At 35.8% G+C, this 21,031-nt stretch overlaps 1 protein-coding gene across 10 annotated transcripts in view; it reads right to left on the bottom strand.

Moving 5' to 3' along the window:
- Positions 1-556: 556 nt before the first annotated feature.
- The window catches only part of LOC117186837 (dynamin), a 131,093-nt gene continuing 110,618 nt past the window's right edge, over positions 557-21,031 (bottom strand). For 4 of the 10 annotated variants that reach the window (XM_033388135.1, XM_033388136.1, XM_033388138.1 and 1 more), the window contains one exon: positions 8,971-9,121. In XM_033388135.1, coding sequence (XP_033244026.1) covers positions 8,971-9,121 — 151 coding nt within the window. Of the gene's footprint in view, positions 833-8,641; positions 9,122-9,902; positions 10,317-14,105; positions 14,793-21,031 lie in introns of those variants that run through there. The other 6 variants (XM_033388137.1, XM_033388142.1, XM_033388140.1 and 3 more) reach the window with 6 other exon arrangements.

The following is a 21,031-nucleotide window of genomic DNA, read 5'->3' as shown; positions in this document are numbered from 1 at the left end:
ACTGTGGTAATACGTGTACGTGGTGTATACGTGTAGATTTATAGTTCAAAAGAATGGTTTTAAATTGGATCCAACGAATAAGTAGGGCGAGAACGAGATCGATTTCCATGCCCTGAAGCAAAATGTGTACTGGAACTGAAAAAAAATGTACCCGAATATGTTGGGCCGCTCGTTCGCTCTAGCTATGTTCGCTCGTTTTTTAATCAAAAGTTTTAAAAATTTGATTACAATTTAATAACGGGTAAAAAAAAAACGAACCAACGAACTGAACTTTGTCGTCTGATTCGGATTTAGCGGCCCAAAATATTGGGTAGCAATTTCATTTGTTCCTTCAAGCTATAAAACTGATCCAAACTGATTCAGATTATGCTAAATCTGCTAGATGCGGTAGTTCTAAATTATTTTTGCCTTTTTTAGTATATTAAAAATTGTGGATGGCGCAGACTCTCAATTTACCGGACATGATTCTGTGGGCCTGTGTTAGTGCTAAAATATTAAAAAGGTTCAAATATTTGCAGCAAATACCTTTTATTTTTATAAGAATTTACAAGCCGTGAAAAAAGTTTATCCTATTTAATGAGGATACGATACTTCAGACTATTGAATATACATATACATTTACAAAATTTCGAACTACGCAATGGCTCAGTTTATACATATCATACTCAGTATATCTGAGACCTGTAAAAATACTTATAAACAATAATACAATGTGGAGGAGGAATTCAAGTGCGATTCCTTTTAGTCGTCTCGGTATTGCCGACCGTTGGTGCTGCTACCATAGTAGGATGGTCGATCTGGAAGTTTTGGTGGCACGTTTATGACAGGACGGCTGTGAAAGGTAAAAAAAAGGTTACTTAATGTTCGGCAAAAATTACATTAGAATTGATTTTTTAAATACAAGCACCGCTGTACCAAAATTCAACTCACCAGGTGGACAGCATTCTTGTGCTTATATTTGTTTTAATTAAAAAAAACACAATATTGTCAAGTAAAATATAAATTTTAGAGGAAAAAGAATCTGTAGCCATTTTATCTTTACTCTCTGATAAAGTTGATGGTGAGAGCTTTTGTAGGTGAGGAAATCAACTATCCTACCGTTATTTTTTTAAAAACCCGATTTTGGTTATCAATGGAGCAGTATAGTAGTTTTAGAGTGAAATTCAGTTTTTACTCTTTTAACATATGTATATTTAATATATTTATTTGTAACACTTTTTTCTTTTATTTTTTATACTAAATATTCAACACATCTAATTTTATATGTTTTTTTATATATAAATAAAGGCGTATATACTTTCTTTAATAAACATTAACTGAAGTTAATTTCTTATCCTTCTAATATGCGTACATGTGGAAATATGTATGGGCAAATCCAAACTACATTGAATCTCAAATTGAAGATATCCATTTAAATAGTGAATAGTTTCAATACAGTTTTTGTTGTATCCAGATTTTGTTCTACTTTTAAACATTTTTAATGTTATTTTGTACATAAAATAAACATGTGTATATTTCAAATATATAAATTTTTACATACAAAATTACCAAAATACCAATTACCAATATGAAGTACTGTAATTTTTGAGTATTTTATGCAAGGTTTTCCAATTAAATAGAAAAAACATAAACTAGGGCAATATCCAGGTTTAAAAAAATACAAACAAAGTACGAAAATATTTGTCTTATCTGTTCTTTCTAAAATTTGGTTATTACTTTTTAAATTCAGCTTTTTTAGCTTGATTGATATGTTTTACAGAACTCTTTTTACCAAATAAGGTGATAAAAGCTTATGCGATATTTTACACAAATTGGTTTGCTTTGCCTATCAAAATTTTTCACTGAGCAAATAATCATGTTACAGGGTCTTTCAAAAGCTATGTTTAAACCTTGACTGTTAAAAATTATGATTTTGTATTTCTGCAACAGGTAAAGTTCAACCATAAAGCATTACAGCCATCAAAAAGTGTCCAAATTGTTAAAATTTAGTTTTAATAAAAGTCAATTTGTCTTACTGTTTCTTGTTGATTTTCTTCTGGACGACTCTTATGGAACATAGAACGGACTGAATGAAATGTGGTTCTAATAAAGTTATTTAATAGGAATAACTCCGATAGTTGAGTTCGGGGTTGCTTTGCAACGAATAACGGAATGTTTTGTCCTGTGTGATACGTCGCTAGAGAAAAATTGATTCCCTGCATTAACAGTAAAAGAAAACTAATCCAAACCCAACTCCACCACTAAGAATTAGCTACAATCACTGTAAAATAAACGAGGGGACGTTTGGGAGTTGCTGCTGCGACCGCAACTCTAAATTTATACCCGATACATTGTCAGTATGGCTACATTGAGCGACAAAGATTGCGTGCGGGAGAGACAGTAAACGTGTCTGAACGTGTCTTTTGGCTATAAAAATAGTCCGATGTGATCCAGATTCAGCAATCTGGTAGATATGGTCGTTTTCTATGATTGTGCGTTTTTAATTTTCTGGTGTCTTCTAAATTGTGGATGCCACAGATTTTCGTTCCTTGTAGGAGCGGAAGGGTGTGGTGCGAAATTTAGAAATTCATTTCTAACAGTGAGATCTAACAGGAGTGTGGACACCAAATTTGGTTCCTATAGCTCTTATAGTCTCTGAGATCTAGGCGCTCACTTTTAGGCAGAGCCGACCATGAAACGTGTGTGTTAGAGAGAGACAGAGCAAGAGAAAACAAAATCGTTTTCTTCATTCTGGTTACAATAATAATACGATCTGGTTCAGATTCCACCGTCTAGAAGATATAGTCATGCTCTACGATTTTGCGCTTTTGGTTTTCTCGTAGCTTTGAAATTGTGGATACCACTGATTTTCGTCCATTGTGGGGGCAGAAGAGGGCGAGGCGGATTTTTGAAATACACTTATAACAGTGACATTTCACAGAAGTCTAGATACAAAATGTCGTTGCTCTTGCTCTTATAGTCTTTGAGCACTAGGAGCTCATAGGGACGGACAGACAGACATTGCTCTATCGACTCAGCTATTGATGTTGATAATGAATATATACACTTTATGGGGTCGGAAACGCTTCCTTCTGGACGTGTAACATCCATTTTCACCACAAATCTAATATACCCCTATACTCATTTTGCGTATCGGGTATAAAAATATTATCGTTACGAGGGTCAGCTACAGCACTCAACTAAATTATTAGATCGATTGCTAAAATAAGATTTCCGACATGCTCAATCATTTCCTAAAGGAAGAAATACAAATTCTCTCCAGCCGGCGGGAGAAAACGCGCCGTACAATACGTGATCATCTAAAATATAAAACTTCAAACGAATCATAGGTTCGCCAGCTCCTAATCAACAGCTTTACTATCAAAACGCCGTCCCAATAAATAATGATGAACACCATCAAACATGGCAAAGATGCTGTCAGTAAATGTGACTGCAAAGGCAGAATATATAGCAGCTTAATAGATGCACTACGTAAAGTAGAAAGATACCTTGCGGTGACAGACTCATTGAATTTGTAGCGAAATTAACTCGTAAACAATAATATTTAATAGCAGTTTATTGACTGACAGATGTTATTATTGGAGTGATACCGAAAAATAATAGAGTAGAATGATCTCCATGCCTATACTGGTCGATTATGATGGATGATCTTCATCTTCATAAACAATTTCATATTACCTTCTCAGGGTATAAAAATGTTAGAAACACGGAAACTTACACTCTGTTAAGTAAGAGTATGCACGGTTGAATTTAAACACAAATTTATTTAACAAAAAACATTGTTTTTGCAATCATCTCAATAGTTTTTCAGGTCGCGCCCCTGAATCAGTAAAGATTTGGAACCTTTCAGTGGAAATCGAGTTTGACGACCCCATTTGTTGTTCGTACAACTAATCAAAACTATGCTTTAAAAAGCGTTCCCATAGCCATTGAGCCAAGTTATTTAAAGTCATCGAAACCAGTTCACCAGAACAACTTAATCATGGATTAGTGATGGATATTTTACGATTGTGCTGTTGAACGCATAGGATTAGTGATTATGATACATGAATTTAGCTCAATACTTCGGTTTTACGAAGAATAATTCCAATTTGACGCGACTGTTTTTTGGTCCGAGTCGCGAAGCCTGGCGTCCGGTTCACTAGCACTAGAAAACATGATACATGACACCTGATATATGATGTATGATACATTGTGCTGGTGCACGTGCACAGTTTCAGTAGTCTTATATCGATAAACCCAGTTAAAAACAAGTTATTTTGGTTTTCCAATGCATTTGTGATCAGATAGGCAGGACCTTGGGTACCTTGAATACTGACAAAGAAGCATTACATCGCACACATTGTACATTATTTCTAATTTTAGGAAAAATGGAAAGAGGATATATTTTCTGCAACCTCTTTGAAAAAATCAGATTAATCTTTTATTATTCATACAGTTTTTGCGGTAACTGCTCTTACCTCAAAAGCCGCAGAAAAAATGTTTTGAAATGGTAAAACTTTTTGTAGCACTTTTGGAACTTAGAAGTAATATTTTCAAAACAAGTCATTATCAGCCTTTTTTATTGCTGGGAACAGAAAAATTATGTTAGGTGAGGGCGTGTTTTGGAAGCTGTGTGAGATCTCGGATTGTCTAAGTAAAGTACAACCACATGACCAATTGTTGTTGAGCATTTTCAGAAAGAACAAGCGACCATTTGGTTTGAAATGCTACCTTGTGACGACTTTTGCGGCATTAGACTCGCGTTAAAATACCCATACCGTCGATTGAACAAAAAAAAATAACAAAATTTCATGCAATATTCGATACATTGTTACGTTTTTACAGTTCGTATTCCGGATTGAGAATGGAGATAGAGATTTACTCTCTACTTAAACAGGAAAACTTTAAGTTGTTATATGTTGTTCTAAATAACTTCGAGTCAAGACTGACTATTTTCAATATATCCGGCATTACAACAATAGTCAGCCTAATTAATATCTATCCGTTACACTGCCCTCCGCCTAATCTTGTTCGTCCTGAACAAGTTCCAAGTCTTTTCCATGGTAAGGTGCTAGTCTCTCGAGATGTATCGCTTTTAATTTTTGCTCTTCGGTTGTCTTTTTCTTTTGACTCATTAATTCCAAATTTGTTTGTAGCTTCGGTGATAATCCTTTCTTCCTTTGTTGATTATAAAACAGCAAAAAGTCGCCATTTTAAAAAACCCTTTATTGTCGGCCTCATCTCGAAAAGCTCGAAGGTGTGATTCATTTCGCTCTTCTGTTCCTGGAGCACCTCCAGCCCCGTGTACAGCTCTATATTAGTCTCGGATATAGTGGCATTCAGGTCGTTGATCTTTTGTGTTTCTTTTAGGGCCATTTTTTCTTTGTGCTGGAGGGTATGGGCTTTGCTGGTCAGTTCTTTTTGGCTGCTGGTCATTTCTTCGTTAAATTTGGTCATCTGATGTGAAGGTTACTCGACGAGGATCGTTCTGCCTGCGGCTCGGATTTGAGCTGCTCTGAAATTTGCTGGAGACATTCCACCAACTGGGAGGACTCGCTCCAGATTCTGCATAATCCTTGTTAATCTTCTCCAGTGCTACATTTGTGGCTTCCAGCTGTCTGTTCTTCGACTCCACTTTCGCCTGGCTGGAGACGAGAGCTGCTGCAGTTTTTCTTGTCTGGACATATAGATCAGCGATCTGCTCCTACAGCTTGGCCACTGCCTAGTTCCCGTTGGCAGCACTCGAATTCGGATAAATTTTGTTCTTGCTTGTGCTTCTCCTGATCCGCCAATCTCAGACAGCTGATGCTCCACTTTCTGCATCTGCTGTTCGTGCTTCTTCATCGCCTCCTTCGTTTGATTGAGCTCATCAAGGCGCTGCTGAAGCTGAACGTCTCTAGACTCGGAGGTCTCTAGTATCAACTTTTTGATATACCCTTGTTCCTGTGATGATTTCTGCTCTATGGACCAGGATCCCGGTCTTTTTTGTCAATATCGAAATCTTCTCTCCATATGACCCTTTTGGTTGTAAATGAAGCATCTTCCCTTGATTATTCCTAGTAATTGGGCTCTTGTCGGTCGATTACTTCAGCTCGTACAATATGCACTTTTGGGGATGTGATATTTGACAGGTCAGTGCTTGACTGACCGCTTCCTCATACGTTTTTCTCTGCATCAAAACCATTGCGCGGAGTTCCTTTCAGAAAGTCGGTTGGGGTATCATTGTAAGTCAGGAGTGAGAGTCGCTCTATGTCTGTCGAACTCTTGAAGCGACTCTCCGTAACTTCCCTGCCCTTCAGTTCCAAGCTATGAACTTCTCGCATGTGGTCACCGAATTGCCGAATTCCTTTATCAAGACGTGTGATCTTTTCATCCAGACGCTGAACTGCTTCTGAGGTTTCCTGGAGTTTCTTGTCAACGCTGTCCCATTTCTCTTCCATCTGCTTTGTCATAGCTTCTAATTTCTGTGATTGAGCATCACCTTGATTCTTCACTTGATCCTCCACTTACATTATCATTTGTTGCTGTTGGACATAATGACCCTTCTCCTGCAGCATCATCTGTTGTTGTAGGTCACCTTGGCCCTTCATCTGTAACATCATCTGTTGCTGTTGCAACATCATTTGTTGCAACATCGCCATCATTTGGCCATTGTCTGCCACCGGCTGCTTCTCCTCCACTGTCGACCGGGACCCTTGCTCATCCAAGAACTCATAATCCTCGAAATTGAGGCCTGCTCTCTCTATTGCAGATTTTAACCGTAGCTGAGGTTCGGCTTTCAAACCACTTGTCGATAAACCCCGCTCAGCTAATTCCTTCTTCAACTGTTCAACTTTTAGCTCTCCATATTCGTATGTCCATTCGTTACAATATACTCTGTCCCTATAATTCCCAAAGATTTCTGTACCTCATGGAATGTCGCATGGCGTTCTCGAAATAGCCAATCCTCCACAGCAACAATTTGTCTTAGAACAACAGCCGTTTTTAAACGACCTCAAGAGATTAATCCTGATTGAATTCATTGTACAGTGGCAAAGCATGGAGCTTTATCAATATAAGGTAAACTAAGCTGATCTAAGCATTCTTAGCTTAAAAATCAACATCCAATATGGTAAAAAATCAGGCTTATCACAAAAAATACGAAAAATATTTATAAAAAGTGACCTAGACACACTCGTATTTTATACGTAAACGCCTGAATCGGTAACGAACTCAATATAAAGCCGCATGCTCTCTCTGTCTTTTTGATATCGCGAAACTGTAACAGTCAGATATCGCAAGAGTCTGGATACAAAATCTGATTTCTCTAGCTTTTCTAGTTGCCGAGATATAGGCTCTCATCAAGATGGACGAGCGGATAGACACACATGGCTATAATAACTCGGCTGTTGATGTTGATCAATAATATATACCCATATATATATACCCTATATAAAAATCAGTTGGTTACCGGTAGTATTATAGCACTCCTGAACGGCTAGACCGAATTGGATATTTTTTTAAACAAAGTTCGTAAGAGTGTCGAAAAATGTAAAAACTCAAGGGAATAGCCACGAGTCGAAAATAAAGTAAATCACTCATAGCTCAGAGTTGTTCAGAACAATACATAAATAATACAATACAATAAATACACAGAAAAAAAAATTTGGGTCGAAGGCATTAGCTCATTATAGCTTTCTAAATTAATAACTTCTGAATTTTATTTTTAACTTAATTACATTTTTCAAAAATTAAAAAAAGAATTCTCTTAAAGTTTATCTACTAGTTGTATTCTCCATTCTTCATATATACGGCGTGGTCATGTATGAACGTCTTTACAATAACCTTAAACCGTCCTCTGAAAGGTATCTCGAGATGCTAGGGCGCCAGCCATGGAGGCGATTCAGAACTTGTTGGGGAGGAATAATGTTCAACTACAAGGCTAAACTAGATCTCTCGCCAACACTGCCTGCCTTTCCTATTAAGTTTTTATATTATGGCTTCTTAGCTTCATAGTTAGTTGGACTGATGTCTGCGGAAATACGATCAACAAATAATGATAGAGATGACAGACTGATACAAGAGAAGAGACCCTGGTGATTTAGTTTTCAATAAATTATATTTGATTTTATTTAATTACTACATTGTTTGTTGACGATCAATTAAAAAGAAAACGACGGAAAAAATTGTTTTTTTATTCGGAAAATAGTTAGCGGCCTCGAAGCGAAGAGCCTCACGTCACTTTCACGTAGCTAATGTGTCATTGCAATTAGTATGAAATACTAGTTCTTGTCCGAGTTAACTTGAGCCAGGTCTCAAGTTTGCTCCTACATCGTCATCTTTTCAAATAAAGAAAGTGAATCAGCCAAGTGTGTTAAATAAAAACTGTCGCTTGGATAAAAAAACACATTTTATTTGGACGTTTATTTTTGTAAAACGTATAATAATACCTTTAAAGTATTAGTAATTTTGTATGTTTCAAACTTCTGTATTTTTATTTTGAATTAGTCTGTAAGTGGAAAAAGCTGCTATATTCGTTAATACACATATGTAAATATATGATTAAATACTGAACAAAATTTTCTTTTAAACATATATCATTCTATCGATCGTATCATACTTTAAGAGTCACTATTTTGTCTCATAAATTAATAAATACACACGTACTCTGTACGTACTATGCATTGTGAAAACATATTTAATTCCATATAAATCAATATACATACGTCATTTATAATACAACAAAAATAACAATAGGGAACAGAAAAACTGTATAATCGAAGAATTACATGTGGAATCAATTTTTGGAACAATGTAGGAAAATTTCGAGAAAAAAAAAAAGGAAAAAAGTATCCTAAACCCAGTATCACAAAATAAATAAAGATCGTATGCAAGTGTTTCTGTACGAATAAGATGAATTTGAAATTGTTCTTCTGTCTCCTGATCCATTTTAGCGTCTTCCTGTTTCCTTCGTTATTTTTTTGTATAGAATGTTTTGGCTTACTTGCTTTACTTAAATCGGGAGGAAAAAGCATTGGATAGCTCATTAATGGCTGCCTGGCCTACGGCCTGATTTACTTGTCCACGCATGTTATCCGGTACATAGCGATTGGCCCCAGTCTGCTGTGTAATGGCACCGCCGACTGCTCCAGTGACGCGACTGGAAATTCGTAAATAAATGTTTGTTTTCCAGTGATTTTATTGTAATCTAGTATATACTGGTACGCAACTGGTATCGATCCGCTTGAAACCACTTTTCATGTGTATTTTCACTCATAATTAATATTAATTTAATTTATTGTATCCATTGACATGGATATATAAAAAAAGATAACAGATTAGCAAGGAAAATATACACAAATTCATAATGCAGATTTTAAATAATATAAAGTATATGAATAAATTACACAACGAAGAGTACCAATACGTATAAATATAAATATGTATGTACATATGTAGGTTTATCAGCTATATATGTTGTATATATAATTTAACCGTACATTATGGAGGGTACTGCAATGATTGCTCATAAGATAAAAGATACATAATTTAGTTTATACAAAATGATAAAGAAAATGATTTAAATTGTTTCTAAAGAAAAAAACTGAAAAAGCAAGGAAATTTAAATGAAGGAGAGCTTGAGAAAAACCACAGCTTACGATCAACCATTTTATTAAAAAGCAGGGACCGTATCTGTCATAAGTTTTAAGATAAAAATTGCAATCTAACAATTACTTCTATTATTATTATTATTATTATTATTATTATTATTTAATAGTTACGAAATAGCAGTTATTTCCGAGGTTTTTTTTTATTATTATTGAAACTGTTATTGAAAAAAATATGTTTACTTATTATTTTGCATTTTTTTAATAGAAATTATTTATAAGAATTAAAAATGATTTATATCATATAAATCGTGAATAGACATCACTAAATACCACTAAAATATGAATATGTCACATCTTCCTTCACATTGATTTACTGAGTTTATATTTGCATTCACGACTCTTATTTGCGGTCCCTGGTTTTTAATTTTCTTTTTTATCGATGTGTAACAGTGTTCTCATTTTATGGCTATCCCAATATTTAGAATATATGTAAATATGTATGGAAATCGATCTTGAAGCTTACAATTTAAGTAATAATACGAAAAACATAATTCTTTTACTTATGCTGCCGAATGAAATTGCGACGACCATTTTTATCATTTTAAAAGTAAAAGCATGATGATGCGCCCCAAAATGTATATTAAGACTCAGAATGATTTTTTAGCATACCGAGTATACTGTACCGGCATTCACAGTTGTCCACGTCGTTTAGGTGTCTTCTGTGCGGTTCTGGGGGTACACGAACTGTACAGGGAAATAAAGATCGAATTGACAGAAAAGACAATTTATTCATGTTCATATGTGTAAATTCCTGGATTTAGAAGATTATAAGACAGTGTTTGGAAAGGTCATTTCCTGAGTACATAGGAGAGTTCGCTGCTGCTACGCCGCATAGTGGCGATTTCGACGAAAAGAGGGCATTTATTTGTAAAGTGCAGTCAAAGTTGAAAAACTGCTCAAAAGTTAGCTACTAATGAATCCATATGCTCAGGTACACTCAATATTAGAATAATTTTCAATCTCGCGCTACCTCAATTATGTTGTTGGTTATGTATGAATATGCGGCTAGTATTTCTACCTTTACCTGTCGTTTTGACCAGGTTTTGCATGCAAGAATTAACATAGATGTATGTAGTTCATTTTAAAACTTGCATATACCATTCTGCGAGAGGGAGAATCTTTCGAAAACAGCACGCTAGCCAAGGAAATACAAAAGACTAGGAAAAAAATTATTCAAGAAAAATTCTTAGACAAACTATTACTGAAAATGGACTGCCCCAAACAAGGATCTGGAAACACAAGCGATAAAAGCTCATCACCGACATTCTTTGAGAAAAAAAAAATTACTGTATAAATACCTGGAGATATTGACATTATCAAAAGATTGGGTGTTATTTTAAATATTTTAAACTGCAAAGAACAAAAAATACCCGCAAGTTTGGTGAATATGCCTCGAAGACTGCTGAGCTGTTACTGGAAAAATATCTTGAAAAGAAGCTAACTCCCACGCTTCACAAAATTCTGGCACATGGTCAAATTTTAATTGAACATCGGAGCCTACCAATTAGAGAGATGTCAGAGGAAGCCCAAGAAACGAGAAACAAAGATTACAAAAAATACAGGAATATGAATACGTGCAAGACATCACGAATTAAGCAAAACCAAGACCTTTTCAACATGTTGGCAGCCTCTTCACATCCATATATTTCATCCATTAGATACGTAAGATCACAAATTAAATCGGAAAGTAGTTATTCTTCAGAAATGATAAGTTTATTAGATATTCCTCCCACTAAACAGGAAGTGGAGGATTATTTTACGGAAACAAACAAAAATTTTTTTTATTTAAATTTTTTAATATTAGGTTAAGTCAAAAATTAAATAAAAAATAATATTTTATAGTAAAACAACACTATTAAAAGTACTTTATCGATAACAAAAAAAAAATTGAGCATTTTACATGGGAAAATATGCACCGGCAACAAAGTTCAACTTTAACCCATTATTGTGAAGCTTTTGGACACTGTAGCATAATTTACTTAAGCAGATTAAATTTTGAAAGATTTTTCTTTCAAATGCAGTTTGTTTCATGAAGATATCATTATTTGTTCAGATGTTAATAATTTACCAAGCTGAAACGGCGGAATTCGTCACTGTGCGCCGCCGCTTACGTACTCATGTATAACATTGATTGGCACAAATACAATGTTTCGTTTTGCATGCGTCTAGGCACACAAACGCAATGCAAATATGTAAATGTGTGCCTATCACTGCTATAAGAGCAATTAAGGAATTGACAAAAAACACAATGTCTACCAGTTTTGCATTCTCTACCCCAGGTAACATTGGACTTTTCTTACGACTCGTGTACATATACAAAATATTACAAATATTACATCAATACGATTCATAAAAGAAATCAATACTTTGAACCAATTGAAGCATCGCTATCCTAAAATATCTTCTTCGGGATTTTCTTCATACAACGAATTTGTGGTCAAACTGACACTTGTGAGTTTATTTCCCCGAAGTACGATGTGTTGAGTCAGACCGAAAAAACACATTTATATATGTATGCATGTACATGTACATATTCATGTATCACGACAAAAATTTTAGATGTTTGTTAAATGTTTGTGCAACGTTTCTTTAATTTTCTTTAATTTCATTCACGCAGTAAAATTAAATTCATAATTTTTGCGATTAATATAGATGTTGCTATTTCACACATGTTTACAACAATGCCTTATATCCACGCCACAATATCCATTTTTTGTTTCAAACAATCGCAGAAATATAAAATAAGTACAATCAGGAAGGCTCCGGTTTTCACTTACTTTGGGATTTGCGTTTTCAGCCAAAACTTCCCGTTTTCGTTCCTGTTTTCACAAATTTTTCTCACATTTCCTATGTTCTGTTAAACGCACAATTTAGTGATCTTAGGAGCACAATTTGGTGCATTGTGCGCACAAAAACCTTTGTTATAGTTAACATCCGAAGTATCTATACCAACTTCGGGCTGCGTCAGATTTTTACATGAGCCCGCAAAGTGTTGTTGTATTGACCAATTATTCCAAAGTCAAAGGTTGGGTTAAAAAAAATTGTTTATAAAAAAGGCAAAAGCTAAATTGCCCTGATAATGGTGTCAAATATATGTTAATACATTAATAAGTCATACATTTTTTTGCCTTTTACAATTAAGATTCGTTTGGTTGTATAAAAAGCCATTTACTTTATATTTTGGCGAGGAAAATTTTTAAAATCGGAAAAATCTTGCGTTTTGTGAAAACGGGACCACAAATTCGTGCGGTTTCAAGGAACCGAAGCCTGTCTGAATATGTTTTTATGTGGAGAAACGTACATATGTAAATTTTGTATAAATTTATCCACATCCACATATCCACATATCAAGTTTTTATACTAAATATGGACATTTCCAACGAAAAGTCAATAAAAACACATTAAACTTAAAACTTAACTAATTAAACAAATTTAAATATAATTTCATTATCTTTGATGCGAAAACCTATTAAAATTAAAATAATAAAAATTAATTGTTCGGTGTCTCTTTTTGTCGCGTTCGATTCCCTTGGCTTTTTTAATTATCTTGGAGCGAAAAATTACCCAAAAACAACCTAAGTGACAATTATAGGGCAGATTAAGAATTATAAGTTAAGCCAATAGTCAAAATATAAATCCTACTTAATTTGACTTTTTTCACTCATGGAAATCCTCATATGTACTTAGACAAAAAAAAAAACAGTTTAGCTAGGCGAAGTATATTATTAGGGTTATATGCTTCGATATAGAGAGATAAAGAGTTTGAAATGCATTGATTGAACTAAAATGTGATGAACATGTATCCATGCATGCATCATGTATCACCACTTTAAATAATGCATATAGTTTTTCTCATGCGAATAATAATTATGTAGATTTTTTTGGAGCACTTGACATTTCAATCGTAAGATTAAATGACGAATGAATGTACAGGGAATCAAAAATGTTTGATCACACCATGATTCTTAAAATTACTTTATCCCCAAAATGTTATCAAACATTTTAAATTTAGATCGGGTCTTCAAGGATGAAGATGATTGCATATTCCCTTTTTTTTATTGTAATATAACTAAACTTCAACAATTCGACTTTGATACGCATAAATATCGATTACTTTAATAGAAGCTATCTGAATATGTTCATCAGATTTTTTTCCTTTTAAGCCAAATCTTTTTGGATCAATTATGTGGACACATATGCAACTGCAATTTAAAACGTTCAGTTTTATTTTCTTCAAAAACAAAATGATGTATTTAGTTTATTTATATGACATATTGATTCTATTCGCAGATACATATATGACATTTTTATACGATGTTGGAAAATAAGTCTGGTTTTTTTTTTAAATATATCTCACTGAGCTTTAGGTATTTGGGTAATATTGTTTCAGATCCAACACTAATTTGAATTTTTTGGATAGAGTTCCATACCTTATTCCTCGTGTTTTCGTGACATGTTATCTTTTTTTTTCTGTGTATCGTGTTATGTGTAATATATCGTTGTTATATATTGTTGTGTTTCATTATAAATTAATTATATTTATTATATGTATAATATTTGATAAATTAAACAAAATGTAAGAGTACTAATTATATATATCTACTTTATATGTATACTTTCGGTAATTTTTTTAATATTCTTACTACATCAAAAATCCAATCAAAATAGTTATAAATGGGAGCTTTTGCAAAAGATTTTTTCAAAGTATATGGGGTGTGCTTAAATATTTTTGATTCACTGTATATTAATAAGTTTGTATGTTCAATTATACATATAACAATATGTATATGTACACAGGTATGATGCTGTTTAGTTGTATTTCTTTCAATACAATTCAGAAATTTTCAATCTAAGAAGTATTATTACTATAACTCTTCTCAGGCGGATAACGCAATGTCCTTCGTATATTATTCTTTTTTATGAAATTAATGCTGTAGAATTCTAGCATTTTCTACTATTGTACATGTTACATTAGCATTACCTAACATTTCGTAGTTCATCTCTGTCTTTACTACGCATTTTTGCTGGAGGAAGAGCCTATTTTGCAGACCGACAGGTTTCAACATGAGTTGGTTGATTAAAGCAAGAGCGAATTAGTTATTTAAACATAAATTGCTATGAATGTAAGTAGCTGTCTGAATAACGACAACTTAACGACGTCTGTCATTGGATGAACAAGTTTTATTTGGAATACATGCGTTTGGAATATGAAATAGGTTAGTACAGTATTATTATTTTTGTTTTGTAATGTTGATTTGTTGAATAATTGCGAGAGAAATAGAAAAGAGACAAGAAAAATCGTTTGTTATTTTTTGTATTTTATTGATTTAAAAATTTAATTGAAAGGAATAGTTACATAAACCAGAATAAGGATGAATGTTCGATTCTAAAAAAAAACGATGATGAACCGCGATTTATCAAGAATTTACGTGCAAATGCTTTTTGGCATGATTCTGTTTAGTGGAATTTATACAAAATTTTAACGATTTTTACGATTCCTTCTAAATAAAATTTCAAATAGGCAAACATTTTTGTTTTTTATATGGCGTCCCGTATCCTCCTTCACGAAATGCACATCATTATTAAGTCGATTTTCCACTTAAGTACTATACAAGCTTCCGATGGCCAGGAATGCCTTATGAATCCTATTACGATATTTAGTAAATTTCTTCAGAAATTAAATTAAAACAATTTAAAACGCTAACGAGCAATTTTACCACCCGTGCCAATTTTCATAGTTTTAAAATAATCGACTACTTTTAGACGGTCTTGTCGAGTCTTATAAAAAAATTGTGCAAATGTTATCACTTTATTCAAAAGCATATATGATTATGTTCACTTTTCGTATGAGCAAAAAATGTGTGAAAGCCAAATAATTTCTGCATGTACAATCTTGATAAATCGCGCTCCATTTTGGGTATTTTTGTCACGATTATAGAAGCATCGAATATTTGCCAAAAATAAAATTTAAAAAACTTTATTCATAGACTAGACTGCCCAGTTACTGTTTCGTAATAATACATATGCATGTGATTTGTAAGCTGTTGCTATTGCTTTAGCAAGTAGCTGCACGCAAACTACAAGAATCTATGTCGGACAAACCCAATATTGATTTAAATTAAAAAAGAGCAACCTTAAAAGCCATGATTTATAGAAGAAAGAAGACGGGGAGTTCTTTACGAGTAAAAAAAAACCACACTAATGTTCTTATTTTAAGGCAGAGAGAATTTAAGAGTTTGAGTCGCCTACCGTAATAGAAACTAGATGTGCTAAGTCTGAGTCTCATATCTTCAAAAACCCTTAAAAAAATCGGGGTTTCCATTGCATAAAACGTGTTGCTGTCTCCAATATCTAGGTATTTATACAGACGGACGTCCATTGCTTTTCGATATTAAAAATTAAATTAAGTTAAATTAAAAAACTGCGTCACAGATTTTCGAACATTGCGGGGGCAGAAGGGGGCGAGGCGGAGTTTTGAAATACAACAGAGACATATCACAGAAGTCTAGATACAAAATGTAGTTGCTCTAGCTCTTATAGTCTTTGAGCAATAGGCGCTCATAGGGACGGAAAGACGGACGGACGGACGGACAGACAGGGCTCTATCGACTCGGTTGTTGATGCTGATAAAGAATATATATACTTTACGGGGTGGGAAACGCTTCCTTCTGGACGTGTAACGTCACACAAATCTAATATACCCCCATACTCATTTTGAGTATTGGGTATAAAAAGAAGTGGGAACGTTGTGAGCCGCGGTAAGGGCAGAGGGACATGTCAGCCCCCTGTTCTAAGGATGCCATAGCATGGTAACTTGATCTCTGTCTGGTCGCACCTTACCCCTTCACTGCAAATCGTTGGATCGAAATGAACGAATATAATAAACAATCCAAACAAAAATGAGTCTGTCCCTCCCCAGAGGAGCAATTCCGAACAGGGAAAGGCAGGCCTGGATCAGACTGCTCCATAGCAGGCGATAGGTCGAACCAAATGGGGTTTCATCACAGACTTTAGTGTGTGGTAAATCGCAAGCCAGATGTACAGCCAAACAGAAAAGTGGCTTAAGAAGGTCTAGTGGGTATCGATGGTGCTCCTTAACTTCGGCACGGAAGCGCCGAAGAAAAAAGTTACTCAGCCAAAGAGGTCATAAGAGACAAAGACAGCGCGGATGCCAAGATTCCAAGGAAGCAGTGGAAATGGGTTGAAGCGGCACTGGCGGACCGCGCCTTCGAGCTGCTGGATAAGCCACCCCAAGAAATCAAAGAAAGCGTGAAGAGTCCTCTACATCCCTTTAGACCTGTAAAAGCGTAGTTACAGTGTGGTGGCCGATGGCTTACAACTAGACAAAGTTCAGTGAACTACGGCCCTATGCATCAGTGGAGCTCTCCGCAACATTCCAAATGAGGCGCTATGCTTTTAGAGCCTTGACCTTGCAGGAAAGGCGCAGGCAGAAATGGTAGCAATACGTCTGAGAGACTCCGACCAATGGGCATTCCAGTACTTAGGTCACTCGTCATTTTTTAATGACAACAATATTGTCCCTACAAAAACGCACTACTGCATTACAAGGGAGTGCACAGATTAGTATGGGGTAAACATTGCTCATTTTGGTGAACATGTTCACTTGTTCTTTTTTAGTAAGTGAGTCAACTCACTCATATTGCTCACTTAGATTGCTCAGTTGCTGACTTGCTCACTCAGGTGCTCACTTGTTCACTGTTCATGCACAGATCCTTAAGGACCACAGACTTGCAACTCAGAGATTTGCAACTCAAAACAGATTTGCAATACTAGCACTTTGCTTCTTGGCATCCAACTTCCTCGAAATGATTCCAAATTTCACTATACTTTCGAATTGGCGACATCCTGAATTTTTAAAAGAGTAAAAAGCTTTGCCGGTAATACAATAACGCAATATACAAATCGCAAATGAGCAATAACTGTCAAAACGCAAAATGCGTTTGAACAAGAGAGCAAAAATGAACTAGTGAACAAAAAGGAACAAGTGAGTTCACATAAGTGAACAACTGTTTTTTGTTCACTCACTCAGAAACAGAACACTAACACAGATATCCCATTCAAAATAATCAACCCTCACAAAGGTAACTGGCTCGATGGACTACCAGGCCCAAATGGCACTATACACATCTTCACAGATGGATCAAAGCTGAATGTTCAGTTACACACTTATACTTAATTAATATTACAGAATATACACTGCACTCTTACGCACAAATACTCATAAATACAATTGTCCATGTCACTTCCTGTGAATGAATATGACGACACGAAAATTACATTAGCAACTAAGAATAGACAATAGCACTTGTAAACTCAATCAATAAACTATTTACTTTATTGCTGCCAAGTACCTAAGTAAATGCACTGGAATGTAACCCCCCGCACAGGGTAAGTGCACCCTATCTAAAAATACACACTTACAAGGAGCCTGTGCGTTCCTTCCCATACAATAAGATTACCACTGCTAGCTATATAAGGATATGCATTTGTTCAATAAAATTCAGTATCAGAAACAGTACCACAACTGCCTGTCACTCATTTTCCATCGCAATCATCAGAGGCTGTCGCCGTGTCTTCAGACCCTCCTTTGCGCACTGTAGGATACCCACTCCGCAGTCCAACTGGTTCAAGTTCTAGTTGCGACGACGAAACTGTAGACGGTATATGTACCGTATGCTTCCCAGCTTCCTACACACACATACACATCAACATTTGGTGACCCCCGACTTTGATCATCCTTTCAAACTGTCAGACAAGATACAGTGAAAGGAGTCGATTTGGAAACCAGATTAAAGAAGTCAAAAGGACATCTTCAATAAAATTTGGCACCAGGCCATACACTTACGGTAGCATCTCCTACCAATAAGTATCACTTTGGCAAATCCGACTTATTCAAGCTATCAGCAAATAGAAAAACAGCTACAGAATTCGATTACCACCGAGACAATACATTTTTGTTGTTCGTACGTTCCATACATTGATAACAGCACAAATCCCCCCATTCAATACATCACCTGTACTATTACTTTTCTGACCGACAACGGTTGCGATTCGTAGCGTATCCAGCTGCAAAGCAAATAAAACACTCCCAACGGATCAAAAAGTAATAAGTACGAAAAGATAGAATGGATACACAAAAGGAGGAAGAAGCTGCCGCTACAATGGCTGCCGTAAGATATTGGCGAGGAAATATCGATGTGTATTAGGAACTTTAAAAGAGATCCCCAAGAAAGAAAGCAAAAGGCCTCTTACTTTCAAGCTAAAATATTGGCACACGAAAAAGCGTGGAATCGTTTCAACAAAAACGACTCCAAACTTCACGATTCAGACAAAACGTATGAATATGTAAATTTCCGTGAAGACTTACATACGTTCAACTTGTAAGCGATACGTTACGATTTTTACCAAATGCATTGACAAGCTATCGCAGACAACTAGCGTTGGTGGGGAACGTCAAATCGACCCTAAAGAAGATTATGAGGAACCTCCAGTAGGTCCTAAAGAAAGCGATCTGATCCAGCAGTCCCCGAAGGCTTACAGCAAATTGCTTTCACAATGTCGCCGACAAAAGGCCATAGCAGAATCCATAAAACGCAATCTGAACCAACTTTCAGAGACGGAAGGACGCACATCAAGTGATTTGATAAAATCACTATGGATTCAAACACAAGACGAGGACCCAGTGGAAGGAGGATATGACATGCAAGCCTACCTAACACTGGAAAGTAAGGTACAAAGAGCATTGGCAAAAACAGCCACACTAAACACGGACAACGTGCATCTTCCACGCATCAACATTCCGAAGTTTGATGGGGGGATCTATTGAAATGGAGTTCTTTGACCTGTTCTCATGTGTGGTTCATAAAACTAACATGCCTTCGGTGAAAAAGATGTGGTACCTTAAAACCACCGTTACCGGCGAGGTAGAAAGATTGATCCGACATATCGATCTAAAGGAAGGAAATGATGAAGCCGCTTGGGAAATACTAGTTGAAGCATACAACAAATCCAGATATGTTTCGAATACGGTACTGAACCGCTTCCTCAATCAAAGAGTTGTACATAACAACCATAGAATCCCTTGCATCACTAAAGGGAATGAGCATCAAAATATCTACATGGGATCCAATATTGATTGCCATTATCAGAACCAAACTGGATGTAACAAATAAGGCCTTGTATGAGTAATCATTGGGAAGCTCGAAGGACATTCAGGCGTTGGACACCATGCTTCAGTTCTTAGAGCAAAGAATTCGAGTTCTAGGAGCCAGTAAGAAGCCACCAGCATCAAGGAGAGAGCCAAAAGCCACGAAATGTGCATCAGCAACACAGGGAGAGCACGAGCACCTTTATGCACATTCTGCAAGAAGGCAAGCCATTGGCTACACGGATGCGAAGAATTTCGCTTAATCTTAAGCGGAACGTCTAAATTGGGTACAAAAACAAAAAATGTGCGTTAATTGTTTTAGAACGAATCACAAAACAAACGCATGCCCAGGTCGAAACTGCTTTAAGTGCGACAAGAAGCACAACACGATGCTACATCTGGAAACAGCATCGGGCGCAGCTACCGAATCAACAGCACGCTATAAGAACCGTTTTCACCGTGTCCAGACTAAGTTCCAGGTTGTGTACTCAGGTACTGCCCCGAGGCTCTGTATGGACCCTTGCTTAAACCTTAAATTCACCCTTCCATCGATTCTTCTTGCTTCCCCCCGATCTGGAAGGAATCGGTTATAATTCCTCTCCATAAAAAAGGTAGCAAGTCTGACGCAAAAAATTATAGAGGTATAGCAAAGTTATCCGCTATTCCCAAAATATTTGAGAAGGTTTTAACTCCGCACTTGCAACATCTCTGCAAGTCACTTATATCTCCAACTCAGCATGGATTTATAGTGCGGCGATCAACCACCACGAACTTGTTAGATTTGATCTCTTTCACTATTAAAGGCTTTCAAGGTAACTTACAGACGGATGCTATTTACACCGACATTAGTAAAGCATTCGACTCTGTAAACCATTCCTTTATAGCGCATAATTTTGATCTTTTAGGGTTTCCGCCCAACCTCCTGAGATGGATTTCTAGCTATCTTTGTTCCAGGTCTCAAAGAGTCCTCTTCAAAAACTCCCTCTCTTTACCAGTAAAGGTTTCTTAGGGAGTCATCACAGGACAGCCATCTAGGCCCCTTACTCTTCACACTCTTTATTAATGACTTGCCTTCGGTATTAACATACTCTTGAGTACTTATGTATGCGGATGATGTTAAACTCTGTGTCCAGTAGAAGGACATTTCCTTTTATCTCGCTTGCAATCCGATCTCAATAACTTTCAGTCATGGTGTTGTGCAAACTTGTTACACCTTAATGCCTCGAAATGC

The sequence above is a fragment of the Drosophila miranda genome, chromosome XR (assembly GCF_003369915.1).
Source record: "Drosophila miranda strain MSH22 chromosome XR, D.miranda_PacBio2.1, whole genome shotgun sequence".
Lineage (NCBI taxonomy): Eukaryota > Metazoa > Arthropoda > Insecta > Diptera > Drosophilidae > Drosophila > Drosophila miranda.
Note: the sequence above shows the minus strand (reverse complement) of the source record. Positions and strands in the feature narration are given on the sequence as shown.